This window comes from Oncorhynchus gorbuscha, linkage group LG11 (assembly GCF_021184085.1).
Source record: "Oncorhynchus gorbuscha isolate QuinsamMale2020 ecotype Even-year linkage group LG11, OgorEven_v1.0, whole genome shotgun sequence".
Classification (NCBI taxonomy): Eukaryota; Metazoa; Chordata; class Actinopteri; order Salmoniformes; family Salmonidae; genus Oncorhynchus; species Oncorhynchus gorbuscha.
Window position 1 is genome coordinate 29,233,476 of NC_060183.1, and position 23,606 is coordinate 29,257,081.

At 43.8% G+C, this 23,606-nt stretch overlaps 1 protein-coding gene across 1 annotated transcript in view; it reads left to right on the forward strand.

Annotated features, from left to right (window-relative positions):
* svild (supervillin d) overlaps positions 1-23,606 on the forward strand; it is a 38,003-nt gene that overhangs the window by 11,259 nt on the left and 3,138 nt on the right. Inside the window, 16 exon segments of the mRNA XM_046369289.1 lie at positions 999-1,146; positions 1,351-1,434; positions 1,890-1,976; positions 2,432-2,615; positions 7,730-7,902; positions 9,847-10,002; positions 10,334-10,470; positions 14,553-14,700; positions 15,072-15,217; positions 15,299-15,474; positions 16,086-16,215; positions 16,706-17,018; positions 21,127-21,293; positions 21,481-21,586; positions 22,778-22,985; positions 23,284-23,417. Coding sequence (XP_046225245.1) covers positions 999-1,146; positions 1,351-1,434; positions 1,890-1,976; positions 2,432-2,615; positions 7,730-7,902; positions 9,847-10,002; positions 10,334-10,470; positions 14,553-14,700; positions 15,072-15,217; positions 15,299-15,474; positions 16,086-16,215; positions 16,706-17,018; positions 21,127-21,293; positions 21,481-21,586; positions 22,778-22,985; positions 23,284-23,417 — 2,497 coding nt within the window.

The following is a 23,606-nucleotide window of genomic DNA, read 5'->3' on the forward strand; positions in this document are numbered from 1 at the left end:
TCCATTCTCCGCGTGGCGCTAGGCAACATTCCCTCGATGTTCATTCATTCATTTGTAGCCTGTTTTACGTTTCACAATTTTCACAATTAGCGTTTTAACTTTCACCAGAGTAAATTAGCAAGATTAAATATTATCACATCGTTATTTTCTAATGAGTGGATAATAATTGGCATTTTGAAACCATGCAGTCTCCCGAAAGGGGTTTTCTTATTTTGTCTCACAGCTCACACACACACACACACACACACACACACACACACACACACACACACACACACACACACCATTGTACTGTACTCAGCCATTGGAAATCAAGCCAAGGCCATAAAATGCATCACGGATATTTAATATCATGAATTACTGTGCAACAGCTCGTGGGACTTGTGCCTGGTAAATTCCACAGTAATTCATTTTAATGATGAAATTTAGGTGCAGAAACAGCAATGGCAATGAAGCACAATTCATGAGTATACATTTGTTTTGCTTCCGAGGGGAGAAGTGGGGTTCTCTGTTGGTAGTGTAGCTCATAAGTTTCCTGAAGACCAATGTAGTTTGGGAAATGTTCCAATATGTTTGTGCTCTGTTCCACTCTCTGTGTGTCTGACTCTCTCTGCATCTCTCTTCCACACTCTTTGTCTCCAGCATTCAGCTGTAGAAGTAGCCCAATATTCTCCCAAAATTCTATGTACGACTTGTCAACACATGCATTTGTAAAGGACGTCACGCTGCTTGTTTAGCGAGTGCCACTCCCTCCCGATTTGGCCTGTACCTGTCGCGAACTCGGGACCCCTGCCTTGCCAGCACACGTGACCGTCTTCCTGAATCGTCTTACCAGTCTGCGCCACGTCGAAAAGCTGGCTTTTTGCTGACACAAGTTGGGACACTTCAGGCTGAGGAATAGGTTTCACACATCCCCATGTGCTACTCATTCATTTGCCTATTTCTAACCTGTCTCCCCCTCTCCATCCCTTTCTCCTTCCTCTCCCTTCCCCCATCAGAAGTCCAGTGCGGACGTGGAGACCAAGATGTCCCTGGCGGACAGGATGAAGATCCTACAGGAGAAGGAGGAGGCATGGAAGAGCAGGGGGCGGGGCGCCGCCAACGATTCCACCCAGTTCACCGTGGCCGGGCGCATGGCCAAGAGAGGTCTGCGTCAGACACCCCCCTTTTACCACACCTATCGTTCCACACACGCATGCTGTTTTTATATGGACTAATCCTATTGTATGTGGAGTGGGCTTAGAAAATGCAGCTGGGAAATACTACCTTTTAGAGTATATACTCACACTTCATATAAATTGCACAAGTCCACTTTGACGTCAGTATGACCCCAGTGTTCTTTCCCATCAGGTCTTGTGTCCGAGACTGGTAAAGAGGAGTCTCCCATTTCCCACATTAAGAAGTCCAGCACCACGCCAGTCAAGCCACATGAAGGTATACTATGTTCTCCTTTTGATGATTAAATGGACTGTATAATCAGACTAGTAGTCTAAATATTTTGACATTTTCAGTCAGATTGTTTGGGGGCACTTAAGGGATAGTGTGACATTTTGGCAATTAAGCCCCTTTTCTACCTACCCAGAGTCCGATGAACTCGTATTAGTTTCTAGTTTCTCTAACGCTATCTAGCGTTAGCGCAATGTCTGGAAGTCGACTAGAAGCATAGCATGCTTAAGGGCTTAATTGCCAAACTCTTACACTATCCATTTAAGCCTCTGCTTGCTATTTGGGGTTTAGGTCCATAGTTAGTTGCCCCATGACATGTATTTGTAAAAAGTGCTATACAAGTGCCATTTTCCTAAAATTCTAAAGTCAGGAAACTAACCATACATCAAGTGACCTGTTGTCAAAATGGCCGCCTATATGTCGTCATCTCTTTTGCTGAGAAGAAATCTCCACTCCGACTGGTGTCAAGGTGGAAGGGGACAAGAGGCTGGACAAGCTAGAGTCCTTCCTGGACAAGCTCCACAGTAAAGGTAAATCCCACACACTGACACTATTAGGTTTCACCGTGGCCACACTTTTTGTTATGACATCTTTTAAAAATAAAGCCACTATCAAGTTTCTCCGTAGGCACACTTTTTGTCATGACACCCTTTGTGCCATAAAAGCGTGAAAATCGACAGACTCTATACGCAATTGCCAATAAATAAGAACGTTTCTCTCTCCAATTGACTTCTGTCTGAATCTTCCTCACACTCCCGAGTTACAGAAAGTAACTGGAATCGCTTGTTGAGTTTGTCGACGTTGATACTTCTCTGACATATTGGCTTGCAGGGCTATAGCGCGATAATGGGTAGTCCTACACATGGGGTTTTTGTAGAAAACTAGACAGTGGTGGCCTTTTGATCTACAGTAGTAAGAGTTCAGTCAAACTGGTTGAATCCTGAAAGTTCTCATTTCCTACTTCCTGCTTTCTGTTTCATGGCAGGGCTGGGGCATAGCCGGACTTCCACCATCGAGGTGACTGCCGAGACTGAGAAGGAGGTCATGACCCTGGATGATGAGGAGACGTTTGGCCGCTTTTACAAACCTGTGTCGCCCACCGCCCGAGGCGCTGTCGTTACTGCACTGACCGAGGAGGAATTCAGCGACCTTCAAGCCGACACGCCAAAGTACGGTTCAGTCTGTGTCAATGTAGCAATCTACAAACTGTATTGGAATCGGTCCTGTTGAATATAAAATCAGCAGAAAAGGAAACGTCCCTTTTTCAGAACCCTGTCTTTCAAAGATAATTCATAAAAATGTAACTTAACAGGTCTTCATTGTCAAGGGTTTAAACAGTGTTTCCCATGCTTGTTCAATGAACCATAAACAATTAATGAACATGCGCACCTGTGGAACGGTCATTATGACACTAACAGCTTACAGACTGTAGGCAATTAAGTCACAGTTATGAAAACTTAGGACACTAAAGAGGCCTTTCTACTGACTCTAAAAAAACACCAAAGGAAAGATGCCCAGGGTCCCTGCTCATCATCGTGAACGTGCCTTAGGCATGCTGCAAGGAGGCATGTGTAACAGTATAATTTTTTAAAACCGTCCCCTCGCCCATACCCGGGCGTGAACCAGGGACCTTCTGCACACAACGACAACAGTCACCCTCGAAGCATCGTTACCCATCGCTCCACAAAAGCCGCGGCCCTTGCAGAGCAAGGGGAAACACTACTTCAAGGTCTCAGAGCAAGTGACGTAACCGATTGAAACGCTATTTAGCGCACACCGCTAACTAAGCTAGCCGTTTCACATCCGTTACACATGGGGACTGTATATGTGGCCAGGGCAATAAATTGCAACGTCTGTATTGTGAGACGCCTAAGACAGTGCTACAGGGAGACAGGATGGACAGCTGATTGTCCTCGCAGTGGCAGACCACGTGTAACAACACCTGCACAGGATCGGTACATCTTAACATCACACCTGCGTGACAGGTACAGGATGGCAACAACAACTGCCTGAGTTAGACCAGGAATGCACAATCCCTCCATCGGTGCTCAGACTATCCGCAATAGGTTTGAGAGAGGCTGGACTGAGGGCTTGTAGGCCTGTCGTAAGGCAGGTCCTCACCAGACATCACGGCAACAAGTCTCCTATGGGCACAAACCCACCGACACTGGACCAGACAGGACTGGCAAAACGTGCTCTTCACTGACGAGTCAAGGTTTTGTCTCACCAGGGGTGATGGTAGGATTTGCATTTATTGTCGAAGGAATGAGCGTTACACCGAGGCCTGCACTCTGGAGCAGGATCGATTTGGAGGTGGAGGGTCCATCATGGTCTGGGACGGTGTGTCACAGCATCAATGGACTGAGCTTGTTGTCATTGCAGGTGATCTCAACGCCGTGCATTACAGGAAAGACATCCTCCTCCCTCATGTGGTACCCTTCCTGCAGGCTCATCCTGACATGACCCTCCAGCATGACAATGCCACCAGCCATACTGCTCGTTCTGTGCATGATTTCCTGCAAGACCGGAATGTCAGTGTTCTGCCATAGCCAGCGAAGAGCCCGGATCCTATTGAGCACGTCTGGGACCTGTTGGATCCTGTGGAAGAGTGGGGTAACATCTCACAGCAAGAATGAGGCAAACCTGTTGCAGTCCATGAGGAGAAGATGCACTGCAGTACTTAGTATCTGGTGTGGCCATCAGATTGACTGTTACTTTTGATCTTGACACCCCCCTTTGTTCAGGGACACATTCTTCAATTTCGGTTAGTTACATGTCTGTTGAACTTGTTCAGTTTATGTCTCAGTTGTTGAATCTTGTTATGTTCATACAAATATTTACACATGTTAAGTTTGCTTAAAATAAATGCAGTTGACAGTGAGAGGACGTTTGTTTTTTTGCTTAGTTTTAGTTCTCAGTGGGAGAATTAGTCAGGGAATTCCACTGGTCAATTTGATTTGTTCGTTGAGTTTGCTTATCGACTAGAGTAGTTGGTACTTGAGGTGAGATTTGGAAACACTGTTTTAACATTTAAAAAAAGTATAGATATTAGTTTTTAGTTGTCTTTTTTCCCCATGTTCATTTAGGTAAATTGCTCTTATTTATTCCTACAGTACGAGCATGACTATACAGAATCTTCCATACATTGTACTTTATGAGATGTACTGTACCAGTTAACTTGATCATTGTGGGGGCGATAGGCATTGATTGACGCTCAATGTTAAATTTAAAAAATCCCCACCATCATATCTAAGCCAATATGACACCAATATTGATGAAAATGTGTAAATCAACTTGATTGGAGGTACACAACACGCTCCCCGCAACTCGTCATGATCGTCCAGCCGTTACCGAGAACCAGATACTGGGTTGTTAGCAATTGATTTTTTAAAACTATTTCTTGCGCCTACCTAGCTCAAATTCTAGACGTCGGATTAAAACGAGACTATAGCGTGCATAAAGTGACTTTCAGTCTTTTTTTTAAATGGCGGATTTACTACATTTGTAGGTGCAACAGTTTTTATAAAATGTATAATTTATCGCTCTCACATGCACATAAGAAACAACAATGTGCTACCTTTTTGTAGCATTTATAGACAATGCTAACATATTTTGAAATCAGTGGAATTCAAGTGTGATAGCTAAGGAGATGGAGAAAACACCCGGACAACCATGGCATCCGCCAGGAGACTCCTCCAACCATGAATTATGTATGCGGTTAAGATAGTCTAGCTAGCTACATTTTCGGATATGACACGTTTCCAATTTTGACAGAAAGAGCCAAATGCTTGGCTAGGTATAGCCTAATTTTAGCTAGCTAACATTGAACCTGGTAGGTTAGCTACCTGAAGATTCATGCAGGGAAGTAAAGTCATGAGTTGCCACATGTCTTATCAAAAGACTCCACTATGCAAGTAACCATTTCGGGTACGTTCCTAAATTCAGTCTGGCCATCTACTCCGATTTCAGAGCACTGAGTGCGCCAGAGAGGGCAGAATAACTGATTCCTTTTCAAACATTTAACACCCGTTGAATATGGCCGGTGTCAGTAAACTCATCGGTCAGAGCTTCCGGCGGATGCTCTGAATTTGGAACGGACAATCTGACAGCACACTCTGGATAACATAACAGCCTAACCAGCTCTGCTGGGGCGAGTAATGTTCAGTGAGCTGTTCTCTCTCTCACTCACCGTAGATGACTGGAAGTAGCTAGCAAGTTAGCTTGACTGCTGTTGATAGTACATTCGGATCAACCCTTAAAGAGATGGGTGGGGCTAAAGCTTAAGAGGGTGTGAATGATACTGAATGGGTGTAGACAAAGAAGGGCTCTCCAATAGTAGTAGCAAAATATTCAAAGGCCATTTTCTCAAAGTGAGTTTACAAGTTTATCAACTTTCAAAGCAAAATGACTTTCCCATTGTTCCTGAACTGTAGTGTATGATATGCCATTTTGTAGCTCCGAGTCTCTACTTTTATCCAATTTTTGCTTCAGATTTTGCTACATTTCATAGTTTGGATGTCTTCACTATAATTCTACAATGTAGAAAATACTAAAATAAAGAAAAACCCTTGAATGAGTAGGTGTTACCAAGCTTTTGACTGGTACTGTACATAATCATACGAAATGCTATGAGATCAGGCTGCGGCACAGCCAGCCAGCAGTGTACAGTCAAAAGAAAAGGAAATGCTTTCTACTTGATCAATTGAGTCTGTTTTTGAGTCTGTTTTCAACAAGTCAACTGTTTTAGACTACTATATTTTCACCAAACAAGATAAATGTGCAATCACTACTGAGTGTATGAACAACGTCATTTTGGAATGAATGCTTCCAGACATAGTCTGTCAAAGTCAACTTTTTAAGAAGAGGATTTGGAAAGTAATGGTTCGAGTTCCTGCCTGTGGATTAGAACATTGCAGGTTCACCTTCTGGAGGAGATATTTTTTGTTTAGGGGACCTGTATGGTTCTGGTACCGTTTCCGACCAATATTTTCGCTTATATATTGATCTGTTGACACCATACTCCTCCTGTCTTTTTGGCATTTTAATCTACGTATGCTGATCAACAGGGCCATACTAAGAACCATGTGTTGGATATTTTTCAACTCTGCCGTGCACACCTGGGTGATGCTAGCCACAGTAAGGATTAGCCACAATAGTGGCATTTGCAGTTCGCCTTCATAGTAAAAGTACCCCATTTAAAAGTGAGTCAAACAATGGAATAATGACATTATTTAGAGTAGATAATGCTAGACAAGGTTGGAATGTTGAACATCCCTTAGCTGTGGTATATTGTCCATATACCACACCTCCTCAGGCCTTATTGCTTATTTATAATGTATAATGTATAGCATACTCATCTTCCGGTGTAAAAAATGTATATATATTTTTAAACAGTGTTTTATGTTATGGGCATTGGTCTGATGCCAAAAAAGAAATGAACTTCACAAATGTGTATTATTCTTGCGTCGCCATCTTTATTGCGGAAAGAAATAAGTACAAACAACCACATATTATTTTGACAGAGGTAATGAACTCGCCATTGGTCAGAACAGCAATTGATAAAACAGGATCATGTTTGAAACAAGTGCTTCTGGGTATAATTCAATATTACACAGGTAAGCTAACACTTACGAAAATCATGAATGCAGACATGCTATCTGAGCTACTGTGTCCAACACACCACCACATGTTATGTTGGGCACCTACTGACAAAAAAGGATGTTATTATGTTGTTTTTTCAATGACATGTTTTGCTAAAATGAAAGCTTAAGGAAATACAGGCATGCACCACATTACTACAAGACAAATCGTCTCAATCAAGCCTGATGGTCTTGTAAGAATAAAAGCAAAGTTTGCCTTCATTTAATTTATAAAGCATGAAAAGGTAACGTAATGGGATAGCGTCTTACTGTGGTGGGTGAAGATTCCAATACTTTACCTTGAATGTCGTACAATCACACTATTGTGGAAGCACCTCCAAAAAAGTATGAATTAGGTTGAGAAGGTTTAAATCCTAAGCAACCTGCCTCCACACAGTTTGAAGTACTATACTAACATAGCTACTGTAGCAGGTCAGAGCTGTGTGCTGGAAAACCTTGGAAGAGCATGGGTGGAATCGGCATTGTGATGTTGATGTGAATTTCCTTTATTTTTCGGCTTCAGACCAATGCCTATTCTCACTTAACAAAGTTTTTTGGTTTTTAAATTACCCTTTGCATTTGTAAATGATCTCAAGGTGTACATCTCTCCTTCTAACCTCCCCGTCTTCTGCATATGATTCTAGGTTGACGTCGGCAGTGACGGAGCACAAGCGTGCTGTGCGTCCTACTCGGAATAACCAGGGCTCACGCAACCCCCTCCGTGCCCTGGCGGCCCGCAACGACATCCGCCAGGTCTACACGGAACAGAGACTCAATATAGCTACCGTGGAAACCAAGAGGATCCAAGTGGAGAGGAGTAAGCCATCCCTATAATGTGTTCTGTAATGCAAGGTGGTTTGTTTATTTTATATGAAAGAGAGGTTGAACAGGCTGGTAATAGGGGTTGCGACAATGGCGGCAGATAGTTTCAGAAATAGCGGGTCCAGATTGTCAAGCCCAGCTGATTTGTACGGGTCCAGGTTTTGCAGCTCTTTCAGAACATCTGCTATCTGGATTTGGGTAAAGGAGAACCTGGAGAGGCTTGGGTGAGGAGCTACGGGGGGGGGGGCGGAGCTGATGGCCGAGGTTGGAGTAGCCAGGCGGAAGGCATGGCCAGCCGTTGAGAAGTGCTTATTGAAGTTTCCGATAATCATGGATTTATCGGTGGAGACCGTGTTTCCTAGCCTCAGTGCAGTGGGCAGCTGGGAGGAGGTGCACTTGTTCTCCATGGACTTCACAGTGTCCCAGAACTTTTTGGAGTTGGAGCTACAGGATGCAAACTTCTGCCTGAAGAAGCTGGCCTTAGCTTTCCTGACTGACTGCGTGTATTGGTTCCTGACTTCCCTTAGACCGCTGCACCACGCAGGAGGCCCATGCAACGCAGATTTCAAAGATAATTATTCGTTTAACAAGTTGTAAATGGATCGTTTTCTAAAAGGTGAATCCCCAGGTGGCTAAGGAGGTGCTATTATATTCTGTCACTACACTGTTCTTGATCGCTGTTCTTGATCACAGTCTGCATTTACCTTATGCAGGAGGAAAATAATTTAATATACACCATCACAATAAATCCATTATTTATTTTAGTCCGGTCTAGAGAAACATGATCTGAAGAACAGAATGAGTTTGCCTACTATTGGCCTATGTTATCTGGCTACGCTCCCATGACATAAGCTGTAGGCTTGTTCATTTAGGTGACATGATTGATTATAAGTCCCCTGCCATTATTTTGTTTTATCAGATTTTATAGTAAGAAGAATATAATTGAATTTAGCTAAATAAAAATACGTAACAAAAATATAAACGCAACGTGCGAGATTATTTTTTTTTTTTACTTTGTTAAAGTTCATAGACAATTAAAATTAATAAATGAGGACCTAATCTATTGATTTCACATGACTGGGCAGGGGCACAGCCATGGGTGGGCCTGGGAGGGCACATTTCTGAGATCTTTTATTTCAGCTCAGGAAACATGGGACCAACAGTTTACATGACATTGCCTACATGGTAAAAAGACTAGAGGGCAAGACAAAGAATAAAATGCTATAGACTTGAATGCTTGTTGTTTAAGGTACCAAACTGTCTGTTCAAGCATTTGACACACAGTTCGGACACTCATCGGTACAACACAAGATATGCTATCAGTGGTCTCGTCACAGTCCCCAGGTCCAGAACAGAGGCTGGGAAATGCACTGTATTAAATAGAGCCATGACTACATGGAACTTTCTGAACCCCCAGGAAACTCAAGCTCGCAATAAAACCAAATTAAAAGAACACCTTACGGGAAACCGGGACTGTGAAGAGACAGACATTTTTATATATTTTGTATTGTAATTTGCACTGTATTATGTAGGGGCTCATAGGGCAGGAGCCATCTCCTGTCTCTGAAGTGTGAGGCAGAGGGAGGAGATAATAGAGTATTATCTATATTACATTATGTATTTCATTTGTTTTGTTTCCTGTTTGGACCCCATACTAGTAAATACTATTACTCAAAGGTGGGTTTTGAGACGACTTGAAGGATTGAATGGAGTCAGATTCGCAGTTATACGGGGGGAGAGTTCCAGAGAGTGAGGGTGACATAGCTGAATGCACGGTCCCCCATGGAGTCAGAGGATTAGAGGCTGCGGGTGGGGGTGTCGATGAGTCGCTGCTAACCTCCATTTTGGATTGCTACCCACCCCCGTTTCAGCTCACGTTCACATTGTCCAAGTACAATAATGGCCTACTAACCTCCATTTTGTCTCTTGTCATCCACAGTGGCCAAGCATTCCAACCTGGCGGACGCAGCTCTGGCCGGCCTGGCTAGCAAGGAGAACTTCCGCAAGGTCAACCTGCGCAGCACCAAGTCCACTGAGGTGGTGACCAACAACAGCACGCTGCCCTTCAACAAGCTCATGCTCATCCGCATCAAAGGTCAGTCAGATGGCAAAGGTCACGAGGTCAGGAACACCTTTTTTCTGTTCAGAAATTGCACCATATTCTCTGTATAGTGCACTACGTTTTTATTTACAACGATTCTTCATTGTAAATACATTTGACACATTTTTTGTTCATTACCAGTACCCTTGAACAATACAACAGTGGCACAGATTTCAAACTTTCCAGGGAGTGTACAGTAGCATGTATTTTTCGGAAATTCTTTCAGGGTTGTTCCTTAACTAAACTTCCATAAGCATAGGAATGACTGGTTGGAGTAAGTGACGGTCTGGCTTCTAAAGGGGGTCTGTCTGGGTGTGGTCTGCAGGTCGGAGGCACGTGCAGGTGCGTCTGGTGGAGCCCGCTGCCCATTCCCTGAACAGCGGCGACTGCTTCCTGCTCATCACCCCCAAACACTGCTTCATGTGGAGCGGAGAGTTCGCCAACGTCATCGAGAAAGCCAAGGTACTAGACATGTCCACATACCTTTGTAAATATAGTGCATCAGCTTCAAACTAGTGGATTCGGCTATTCCAGCCACACCTGTTGCTGACAGGTGTACAAAATCGAGCACACAGCCATGCAATCTCCATAGACAAACATTAACAGTAGAATGGCCTTACTGAAGAGCTCAGTGACTTTCACCATGGCACTGTCATAAGATGCCACCTTTCCAACTAGTTAGTTGGTCAAATTTCTGCCCTGTTAGAACTGCCCTAGTCAACTGTAAGTGCTGAAGTGGAAATGTCTAGCAGCAACAACAGCTCAGCCATGAAGTGGTAGGCCACACAAGCTCACACAAACGAGACCGCCGAGTGCTGAAGTGTGTAGCGCTAATAAATCGTCTGTCCTCGGTTGAAACACTCACTACAGAGTTCCAAACTGCCTCTGGAAACAATGTCAGCACAAGAACTGAGCAGTCACACACAAGCCTAAGATCATCACGCGCAATGCCAAGCGTCGGCTGGAGTGGTGTAAAGTTTGCTGCCATAGGACTCTGTGGCAACAGTTTGGGGAAGGCCCTTTCCTGTTTCAGCATGACAATGCCCCCATGCACAAAGCAAGATCCATACAGAAATGGTTTGTCGAGATCGATGTGGAAGAACTTGCCTGGCTTGCACAGAGTTCTAACCTCAACCCCATCTAATAACTTTGGGATGAATTGGAACGCCAACTGCGAGCCAGGCCTAATCGCCCAACGTACAGTTACGTTTAAAAGTTTGGGGTCACTTTGAAATATCCCCTTTTTTCTTCCATTTAAAATGACATCAAATTGATCAGAAATATAGTGTAGTCATTGTTAATGTTATAAATGACTATTGTAGTTGGAAACGGCAGATTGTAAATGGAATATCTACATAGGCGTAAAGAGGCCCGTTATCAGCAACCAGCATTCCTGTGTTCCAATGGCACGTTGTGTAAGCTAATCCAAGTTTATCATTTAAAAAGGCTAATTGATCATTGGAAAACCTTTTGCTATTATGTTGGCACACTGTTCTGCTGTTTAAGAAGCAATAAAACTGTCCAAAAAGCCTTCTTTAGATTAGTTGAGTATCTGGAGCATCAGCATTTGTGTGTTCAATTACAGGCTCAAAATGGTCAGAAACAAAGTACTTTCTTCTGAAACTCATTCTATTCTTGTTCTGAGAATGAAGGCTATTCCATGCGAGAAATTGCCATGAAACTGAAGATCTTGTACAACACTGTGTACTACTCCCTTCACAGAACAGTGCATACTGGCTCTAACCAGAATAGAAAGAGGAGTGGGAGGCCCCGGTGCACAATTAAGCAAGAGGACAAGTACATTTGAGTGTCCAGTTTAAGAAACAGACACCTCACAGGTCCTCAACTGGCAGCTTCATTAAATAGTACCCGCAAAACACCAGTTTCAACGTCAACAGTGAAGATGCGACTCCGGGATACTGGCCTTCTAGGCGGAAACTCAACAGCGTGCGCCACTAGGCAAAATGTGTTTTGAATGAAACAACACACAGGTATGCTTCAGTTTAACTCCATCTGCTCAAAAATTCAGTCACTGTACATAATTCAAAACACTGTACTTCGAAACAACACTGTACGTAACGCAAGAAGATCTAAATGCATTTTCCCATTAAACTGCTTGAGATCAGATGATTGGCATTGATGGTTCATCGTAAAACATGACTTTTCATTCACAATTGACAGTGAGAAATGTGAAGGGAGGATGACTGCAAAACTGTGTGTCAAGCTGAGGTAAAGAAACACGCGTGCGGAACGTGATACAACTGTTTTGCTCTGGGGAAGATTCAGTATTTATTCTTTGCTCCGTGGGTGTCGTGACAGCGCCAGAATGGGGGGGGGGGGCTTTGGAACCGCAGCCTCTGTCTATAATTAAACACAAAAACAATGTTTTAGGTCAACATGTTGGACTGATCCTTAGCCTGAAAAATCTAGGAAATTCAAATGAGCACCATAGCCCTAATTTCACTCATTGTCTTCCAGGGTTTTTCAGCACTCAGCTTTGACCCCTGCTACACCACTGTAGCTATGTTGGTCTAGTGTACTTCAAACAGGATGTACTCACCACGACATTCTCCTGGAACGGGTCTACTGTTATCTGATCCTTTCAGATCTACTCACAGGGACATGGGCTGAGCACTCTCCCATTATACATTCCTTCCACCTTCCCATCCATCACTCTCAACCCTCTATTCTACAGGACTATCATTCACTAACACTGTCTGACCTCTCAACATGTTCTCAAATGAACAGATGATAAGGAACTGTTATACTTTATGAACTGTTTGTTTTAAAAATATATATATTTTAAATATATATGCATTTTATTGTCTAAATATGATGGTAAGGAAGACCAGCCCAAAATAGTATAGTTTAAAAATATTTATTTTGAAAATGGCAATGTGTAAAAAATATCTGAATTCTATTTTTAAAGAGTAAAAGCAGTTGTTCAGTTCAGTGCCTGGCCCTCTTCCTCTGAGACTGCTGACGCTCTGGTTCCAAGCTGATGTTCACGTCTATCTGGGGAGCGTAGCGTCTACCAGCTGGGTGCTGGTGAAGGTAGGGCACCAGAGCGCCTCCCACATTTGCTGGTTCAGACTGTAGCATGGGGAATGGACAGAGGCGGTGGCCAGCATGGAGTCCACCACCGAGTGGTAGATCTGCTGCTACACTGGGACGCAGTGACCGTGGATCATTAGGAGCTCCTCCTTAGCCTCAGACCTGCCAGTGGGTCTCCTCTGGTGATGAGAGGTGATGGGTATGGGACGAAAGTCTGGGAGCAGTGGTTTGGACAAACCTGTTCTCCAAGGACTCCTTGAGCTTCCGCAGGTTCTCCTCCTCCTCTTCTGATGAGAGAATTGTTTCAGGGTGGCTCTCTAACAATAAAGCTGTATAATATGGTGACATGACATACCTTGAGAGAAGAGTTGTACAGTTTGGTGAAGAACATGGCTGGGCCTGGGAGCACTAAATCTAGAGGAGCTGCATCACCTGGTCATCGCCCTTGTCATTAAACAGGGGCCCTCAGCCTGGTGACCATGGTCCAGGTGGAGATGTGGGAGACTTGTTCTCCACCTTGGGCCTCACAGTTGTGGCGGCGGGGACTAGCCTGTTTCAGTTGCCGGTGTACTTAGACCTGGCAGACCAGCGGCTCAACTGTGGAGTTGACTTCACCCTCTCCACTCTGCTGCTGCTCCTCAGTTGGGAGGAACTGCGGTATGTCCTGGTGGAGCCTGGAGGTCCCAGTTCTTCTTCTGGTGGCAACCGTAGAGGGTGACGAGGACAGAGACACCATCCTGGGAGAAGGAGGATGGGGAGGAAGAGGAGCAGCTCTCTACCTTCTCACACTGCATTTCCTGAGGGAAAGAATTTCCCCCTTCACATAGCAGTCCTTCCACCGCCCGGAGGTCGCTACACTCCTCTGAAGGCAGTACTTTTCCATGATTGTAGTGGTGATCCATCAAGAATCAAAATTCAGCTGAAGTCTTAGGTTTTAGGATAAATATTTAAAGAGTAATGTCGTTTCACAGCTAGTTCTGCTCTGTTTCCGAGTAGAATGTCTCTTTTGGGGGGGGGGGGGGGGGGCTTGGTTGCCAACATGCCAAGGTTCTAGAGAATGTTGGATGAGTTCTAGCCTAGAGCTACCGCCTAGAGTTTAAAAGTAATGTCAAGAGGCACCGGGGCGCATAGAAACCAAAGGTTCCATTTGGATGCATTCAGTAGTACATGGCTGCCAGTTCTAGAGTTAAGTAGATCAGTTGAAGTCGAATGTTTCAACAGTTGTATGTATTTGCTCTGTGGCCACCATGTGATACAATGTCAACATTCATTCTGAAATGTGTTACTGTTCAGCTCCACACTAGCCTCTCTCCTTCCCCATCCAGAAATCCTAATCCCCCAGACACTTCTGTTTATCCGAAAGTAATCAGTTTCAGTCACGTCAGGAAGTTCGTCGAAATACAAATAATGAATTGAAAAAAAGTTTTATGTCACTTGGCCGAATGAATACGACCATGGTCTAAGCTCTTTGGCCTGTCCTGTATCCCTAGGCCTCAGAGATGGCATCGTTCGTGCAGGCTAAGAGGGACCTTGGTTGTAAGGCCTCCCAGGTGACTGTGCTGGAGGAGGGCATCAACACTGACAACAAATGGGCTAAGGAGTTCTGGGACCTACTGGGGGGCAAGACCGACTACAGAGGTACATACGTGCTTGTTTGCATGCACACATATACACACACATACAGTGCGCTTATAAATTGTACACACACACCAGTAGATGTGTACACACGCAGTCTCTCTCTCTCTCACACACACATACATACAGTGTACACTTACAACAATAAATAAATGTGCGTACTCGCATAAACACATTCTTGTACACACACACACGGTGGACCAGGTCGTAAACATATCCCAGGTACACACTTGAACACAGACCACACACAAACACATTAGATGACCATATCTAATACACCTCATCACACACACCACCTTCCAACACCCAAAATACCACCTCCCCCTCTCAACACACACACACTTATGTCCATTTCCATGTCCATTTGTGTGCAGGTGCAGGGGAGCCGGAGGAGGATGAGCTGTATGAAAGTGGTGTGTTAGACTCTAATGGGGTCTACGGGCTGCAGGAGGGCAAACTGGTGCCCCACAAAGAGGCCTGGGCCTCCATCCCTAGTGTCACCCTGCTCAACTCTAAAGAGGTATACCTGTGTGTGAAAGTGTATTTGCGTTTGGATGTGTGAAAGTGTGTGTCTGACTTTCCTGATTCTCCCTCTCTCTAGGTGTTAGTGTTTGACTTTGGCAGTGAGGTGTACGTGTGGACGGGGAAGGACGTCCCCCTTGGTGACAGAAAGGTGGCTGTCCAATTAGGGAGGCAGCTGTGGAGCGGTTCTTACGACTACAGCAGCTGCAGGGTCAATCCCCTGGACGCCTGTTCAACCAATACTGATGTCCCTGAGTGAGTTGCAAGCTCTTAGCCTGCCATTTTATACACGCTGTCCAATCACATCGCTCAGTTTTTGATGACCACAGGAAAATTCTAAAGGTCTTTGCCGGGTCATGCCACAAAAACGTTTGGAGTTGCTTGAAGGGCTAGTGTTTGAAGGACCAGTGCTCTCATTTGAACTGAGTGCCACTACCCCGAATATGCAGAGGCAAAGGACTGTCTACACTAGAGTATGGCAGCATGTGTCTAGCATCTGTTTAGCCATGATGAGTATTTGCAAATGTTGAAGTCTGTGTCAATGGGGCGAAGACACTTTAGATTAGGGCTGGGAATTGCCAGGGGCCTAACGATGATACAATATTATCACAATACTTAGTTGCCCATATATCTATTGCTATTCAGGATTTTATATGTGTTGCGATTCGATATTCCAAACATGTTGCTCTTGTCTGCTACAGAGAGACATGTCAAAGTTTTGTTGTAATATCATCAAATAATATTGCGTTATGTATTTGTATCCATTTTCTACCCCCATCACTACTTTAGATGCACCGCACTGTGAGTGTTTTTGTTGGTGTTGTTTTCTCAATGTTTGTGTGTATCTGTATGTGTTTTGTGTGTAGGCAGGGTGAGGGACGTCCCAGCTGGGCTCTGTTCGGCCGTCTGTCGGAGCACAACGAGACTGCTCTGTTCAGAGAGAAGTTCCTGGACTGGGCTGAGAGGAAAGAGGAGTCTGCCATGGATGAGGCCAAGGTATGGATCTGGGGGGGGGGGGCTTTATCTCAATTGCTTAAACAGCTGTCCTCAATCAAAAACAGAATAATTATTAAGTCATCTTTACATCAGCAGTTGTCACATAGTGCTTACACAGAAACCGAGCCTAAAACCCCAGAGAGAAAGCAATGGGTTGGGAAAGACAGTCTTTCACCTCGTCAGTTCTTTTCAGATCAGTGCAGATGAGGAGACAGGGAGAAGAATGTCTGTGTAGCAAATGAAAAGCGTTCTGGTATGGGGATGCAATTACCTTTTTTTTCTCATTACAGTATTAAAAATAATAGATTAATAGAATCCACCCTTTTCAGGCCCTTTTGTCACATTGGGTCGTCATGTTATGAGGCATAATCACATACTTTGTCATACAGTATACGGTCCCATTGCTTTTGTGTAAAGAAGAAAGAAAAAACGAACACCCATTTCCTCCTCTCTCATACCCATTTCCCACTCTCTCTTTCTCCCCCTCCAGAGCCCTGTGCACTCTACCCTCCGCTCGCCCCTTGAGGCGGCCAAGCCCGACGTCTTAAAACCGTGCGACGCCAAGGCCCTGCTGGACAGTGTGGGTGGCCCCGTACGTAGCCTCCTGGAGGGCGTAGACGTTCAGCGTGGCTACGGGATGGTCCGAACGGAGGACGGACGCCAGGCGGAGCTCGCCACAGTGGCAGTGGACGCCTGGCATATCCGGGAGTTTGAGGAGGAGGAGCTGGTGGCGGCGAGCTTGGGCCAGCTGCACGAAGGAGACACCTACGTGATCCGCTGGAAGTACTCGGTCACCACTGTGGGTGAGTAATGTTGTCATACGAACGTCGTAAAAATCTACTAAAGGTGCTGGTAGTGTATCTTGAATATTTCAAAACCAATTAGTTGGATCCCATCAAAGTTTTGATCAATGCTTTACCAGGATTAAATACACAGTGACAGATAGATGTTTTTGCCATATATGTGTACCTGTCGGTTCTTGAAGAATAATACCTCATGAGCTGAATATAGCTAATGTCAGCCATTCAGCTAACGAAGTTAGTCCCAGATGGGTTTTCCAATGGAGCCCTCTTTGTCCGGAGAAGGAAATGAACCAGCGCTGTAGGAGCTGTATTTACTACTTTGTTTCAGGACAAACTGGATCACTCAGTTCCAATGTGGCAATCGTTTGCTTTCCAAGGATTATAGGCTCGAGGTGGCTTCCTTGATCACGCAGGTAGCCAGCCTACATAAGAAACTGGGGGAAACGCAGAGTGGAATGTTTGCCGCTTGCGCATGTTGGATGTATTTCCGTCTTGTCGTTTGTCGTTATATCCGACTGGCCGGTGTTGCTCGGAGTTCGTTCACCAGGGGAGCCATCTCCTACCTCTCCTCCCCCATCTGATAGCTGAGTCGAAGCAAGAGGGCGCATGGCAATCAATGATGGTCGCGTGTCACGAGCCGTGGAAGCCGAAGACAGCGGCAAAGCTTCCCAATGAAATCAAACATCCATGAAAAGTGCTCAAAATAGCCCACATTAACATATGCAGCTTAAGAAAACAAGGTTCATGAAAATAATAACTTGCTAGTAACAGATGACATTCATATTCTATCTCAGAAACTCACTTAGACAATACCTTTGTTACAGTGGTAGCAATGCAAGGTTATAACATTTATAGGAAATACAGAAATGCCAGTGGTGGAGGTATTGCTTTTTATATTCAGAACCACATTCCTGTAAAGATTATAGAGGAGCTCATGTTAAATACTGTTGAATTAATATGGTTACAGGTTCATCTGCCTCACCTAAAGCCCGTTCTTATGGGAAGCTGCTATAGACCACCAAGGGCTAACAGTCAGTATCTGGATAACGTATGAAATGCTTGATAATGTATGTGATATCAACAGAGGTTTATTATTTGGGTGATTTGAATATTGACTGGCTTTCATCAAGCTGCCCACTCAAGAAAAAGCTTCAAACTGTAACCAGTGCCAGCAACCTGGTCCAGGTTATCAGTCAACCTTCCCGGGATAGTTACAAATAGCACAGGAATGAAATCATCAACGTGTATTGATCACATCTTTACTAATGCTGCAGAAATGTGCTTGACAGCAAGTATCCAGATCAATTGGATGTAGTGATCACAGTATCATAGCCATATCTAGGAAAACCAAAGTGTCAAAGGCTGGGCCTAATATAGTGTATAAGAAGTCATACAATAAGGTTTGTAGTAATTCCTATGTTGTTCATGTAAAGAGTGTGTAATGATGAGTAAATAGACATAGCACTTGACAAATTTATGAAATTACTTATGCCAGTTCCTAATAAGCATGTACCCATTAAGACAATTACTTTAAAAACTGTTAAATCCCTGTGGATTGATGAGGATTTTTTTTAATGGTATGGTTGAGAGGGGTGAGGCAATAAGAATGGCAAATAAGTCTGGCTGCACAACTGATTGGCAAACTTACCTCAAATTGAGAAACCATGTGACTAAACTGAATTAAATGAAGAAGAAGAAGAAACAACACAATGAAACCAAGATAAATGACAAAGATTGATAGCACCAAAGCTTACTCATTCAATTACATTTTGGGAAAAAAGCTACTACAGCAACAGTTGTATAGTTACAGAATGGGTGGAAAGGAATGTTTGTCCTAAATATAAGCATTATATTTTGGACAAATCATTCACTAACTCCTAAACCTCAACTAAATCTTGTAATAAATAATGTGGAAATTGAGCAAGTTGAGGTGACTAAACTGCTTGGAGTAAACCTGGATTGTAAAAACTGTGTCATGGTCAAAACATATTGATACAACAGTAGCTAAGATGGGGAGAAACTGTTCATAATAAAGCACTTCTCTACCTTCTTAACTTCTTTGGGATAGCGGGCAGCATTTTCACTTTTGGATGAAAAGCGTGCCCAGAGTAAACTGCTTCCTACTCAATCCCAGATGCTAATATATGCATATTATTATTAGTATTGGATAGAAAACACTCTGAAGTTTATAAAACTGTTTGAATGATGTCTGTGAGTATAACAGAACTTATATGGCAGGCAAAAACCTGAGACAAAATCGAAACAGGAAGTGGGAAGTCTGAGGTTTGTAGTTTTTAAACTCAGCCCCTATTGAACTCACAGTGGGATATTGCTTATGTTGCACTTCCTAAGGCTTCCACTAGATGCCAACCGTCTTTAGAAACTTGTTTGAGGCTTCTACTATGAAGGGGGGCTGTATGAGAGTTGAATGAGTCAGAGGTCTGCCAGCAGCCTCTATCTCAGTCAGCAGCATTCACATGAGAGGTAGCTCTCGTTCCATTGTTTCTCTACAGACAAAGGAAATCTCTGGTTGGAACATTATTGAACATTTATGATAACATCTTAAAGATTGATTCTATACATAGTTTGATATGTTTCTACGACCAGTAATATAACTTTTTGGAATTTTAATCCTTTGTTTACCAAATGCCCTAACAAAAGGAGGTATATGGACATAAATGATGAACTTTATCGAACAAATCAAACATTTATTGTGGAACTGGGATTCCTGGGAGTGCATTCTGATGAAGATCATCAAATGTATTTATTTTGGCTGTTTTGGGCTCTGAGCGCTGTACTCAGATTATGCTTTTTCCGTAAAGTTTTTAAAAAATCTGACATAGAGGTTGCATTAAGGACAAGTTTATCTAAAGTTCCATGGATAACACTTGAATTTTCATCAACGTTTATAATGAGTATTTCTGTGAATTGATGTGGCTCTCTGCAAAATCACTGCATGTTTTGGAACTACTGAACATAACACGCCAATGTAAAATTAGATTTTTGGATATAAATATTCACTTTATCAAACAAAACATACATGTATTGTGTAACATGAAGTCCCATGAGTGTCATCTGATGAAGATCATTTACGGTTAGTGATTAATTTTATATCTATTTGTGCTTTTTGTGACTCCTCTCTTTGGCTTGAAAAATTGCTGGGTTTTTCTGTGACTTGGTGGTGACCTAACATAATCATTTGTGGAGCTTTCGCTGTAAATCTTTTTTTTAAATCAGACACTGTGGCTGGATTAATGAGAATTGTATCTATAAAATGGTGCCTATTACTTACTTGTATGTTTGAGAAATGTAGCTAGCGGAACCACGTTCCCAGACAGGTTAACAGCACTATCAACAAGGCAGGTCCTACAGGCTCTAGTTTTATCACACCTGGACTAATGTTCAGTCGTGTGTTCAGGTGCCACAAAGAGGGACTTAGAAAATTACAATTGGCTCAGAAAAGGGCAGCACGGCTGGCCCTTGGATGAACACAGAGAGCAAACATATTAATAATATGCATGTTAATCTCTCCTGTCTCAAAGTAGAGACGGGATTGACTTCACCACTACTTGTATTTGTGAGAGGTTAAAAGCACTGAGCTGTCTGTTTAAACAACTAGCACACAGCTCAGACACCCATGCATACCCCACAAGACATGCCACCAGAGGTCTCTTCACAGTGCCCAAGTCCATAACAGACAATGGGAGGCGCACAGTTCTACATAGAGCCATGACTACATCGAACTCTATTCCACATCAGGTAACTGATGCAAGCAGTAGAATCAGATTTAAGACATAGGCACAGCCACATGCATACACACACATGATAACATAAGCACTATACACACACTTAAACATGGACTTTGTGTTGTAGATATGTGGTAGTGGAGTATGGGCCTGAGGGCACACACTTAGTGTGTTGGGAATTCTGTAATGAATGTATTTAAAATGTATTAATTGCCGGACCCCGTGAAGAGTAGCTGCTGCCTTTGCATAATACATACAGATAGCTTAGTATATATTATTACCCGTCTTAACCCGACAAATATTACATTACACCATTGATGTTGTAATTTGTATGTTTGTTTGTTTAATTATTTGTCCTCCAGTGGGTAAGAGGCAGAAGCCGGGGGAGCTGAGTAGTGGGGGTCCAGGTCGGGAGCGCAGCGCCTGTTTCTTCTGGCAGGGCCGTCACTCCAGCGTCAGTGGCAAGGGCACCTCCGCACTGATGACCGTCGAGCTGGGGAACCACAGGGGGGGCACAGGTTAGTCCACAGCACCCGAAAGTGTCACTTGTGCAGGGATGCCTAACTATTACCCAGGAAAGTTACCCTCCTGCAGGCTCTCGCTCCAGCCCTAATCTAGCGCACTTGATTGTATGTATGAATTTGCTGTTCAACAGGACCTTGATTGATTGAATCTGTTGTGTTACAATGGGGTCTGTCTTTCTTACTGGTGGTTAGGTGTTGGTGGCACAGGGCAAGGAGCCTCCATGTTTCCTGCAGCTCTTCCAGGGAGGCCTGGTCATCCAAAAGGGTAGCAGAGAAGATGATGGCGTCAACAACACCGGTATATGCAGAGCTCTAAAGTCTGACCATTTCGTTCGCATACATGCTTCAATATTTTGCTGTGCGACCTGCATATTTTCATTTGGTAGCACCAGTGCACCTAGAAAACAAATTTCCCTGGTAATAATTGTTGTAATGATTAGTCTTCACTCACCTGTTGTTTTGGAGAGAAGAAAGCGAGCGCATATTTGTTGCCATCACTGTTATACCATTACGACAGCTTGTTTGTAGCCGAAACAGTTAAAATAATTTGACCCCTATGATATGACCTATATTACCAACCTCCTTCTTATGGCAGATCCTACACCTAGTAGGCTAAGGAGCAGGCGTAGGGTTTTTAATTGGGGACTATCTTCATCACAATACGCATAGAAAATAGCAATGTATATTTTCAGAAGCCAGGTGAGTCTCGTGCTCATATTTCAAAACCTCCACGGACTTTTAGAGTTACCTAATAGCTACATAATAGGCTACACTTGATTTAGGCTACTTTATAGCACGCTAAATGTTTCTGATAAGTGATGAGCAAACAAAAAGATAATATTCACCTCCACTTATTTGCCCAGCCAGAGATTAATTAACCAAATACAGACAAAGATTCAGTGGAACTAAATCCGATTGACTATCAGACAACTCACGGGCTTTTGGTCGGGGGTAGCCTTGCCCCGCGAGTGAAGAGCGAAATAATCCACTAGGCTACGTAACACATAGCAAAATGCTTCATGTGCCTTAATAACAAACTCATAGGTTATCTGTAAATGTTCATGTTAATTACAAGCATAGTTTTTCTCGCAGAGAAACAAATTATTCTTCCTGGCTAGCCTTGATTGGCTTTGGGAGTACCAGTGTTACTAATTACATTTTGTTATTTAGAGCACAGTGCATGTTTCACATGATCACTTTCTACTAATAATAATATAATGTATTACATTTATACTGTCTATTCAATATATAGCACTCTTTTCATTACTTCAAAGGTCATCTCGAAGGCTCTTTCAAAACAAAATCTGAATGAGGGATATGGCTAGTAGCTGGGCGATCACTTTTTTTATTAGTCACTTAGCACTACTAGAACGGATGCCTTGAGTGCATTAAAACACAGTGCTTGTGTTTACCACACGTTGTCTGTCTGTTTTGTGCCACTGAGCTCTTGTGCGCCTACTTGAATTTGTCCGTGCGTCTCCCTGTCCAGGCGGCTGGCATCTGTACTGCGTGCGCGGGGAAGCCACTGTGGAGGCTTCCCTGGTGGAGGTGGAGTGTTGCTGTGCCAGCCTGCGTTCCCGTGCCACCCTGGTTCTGCTGGATGCCCACCAGGGACAGCTCTACCTGTGGCACGGATGTAAGTCCCACGCCAGTGCCAGGGAGGTGGGCGCCAGGGCTGTGGAAAGGCTCAAGCAGAGGTGAGTATCCTATACCGTTTGTTTATGGGAGCGTCTGCAGTCTGCTTTATTTTAACGTAGCAACTTTTCAGCTCTGACCAAATGTAAAGCAATCACATTCGTTTTCAGGCTCTGACTAGTTTAGGCTCTGACTAGTTTAGGCTCTGACTAGGTTGGTGTGCCGTTCATTTAGTTTATGTATACAAGTTTGTGTGTGTGTGTGTGTGTGTGTGTGTGTGTGTGTGTGTGTGTGTGTGTGTGTGTGTGTGTGTGTGTGTGTGTGTGTGTGTGTGCGCCTGCTTACGTGTGTGTCTACCAGGCATCCTTCTGAGCTGGGCCTGAACAGTAACAGCAGTCTGAAGGTGGAGGAGGTAGAGGAAGGCACGGAGCCAGTTGGGTTCAGGAATGCTCTGGGACAGCAGGACAGGAAGGCATACGACTGCATGCTCCAAGGTACCGTACCACTTCTTACAGTAACATTTTCACACATTCTGACTATACTGTAACGCACGTTTAATCGCTAGTCTTACCGTAACATAGATATTCCTTACCGTAACAGGCTCCAATACTGTAACATACAATGCATTCAGACCCCTTGACATTTTCCACATTTAGTTCCGTTACAGCCTTATTCTAAAATGT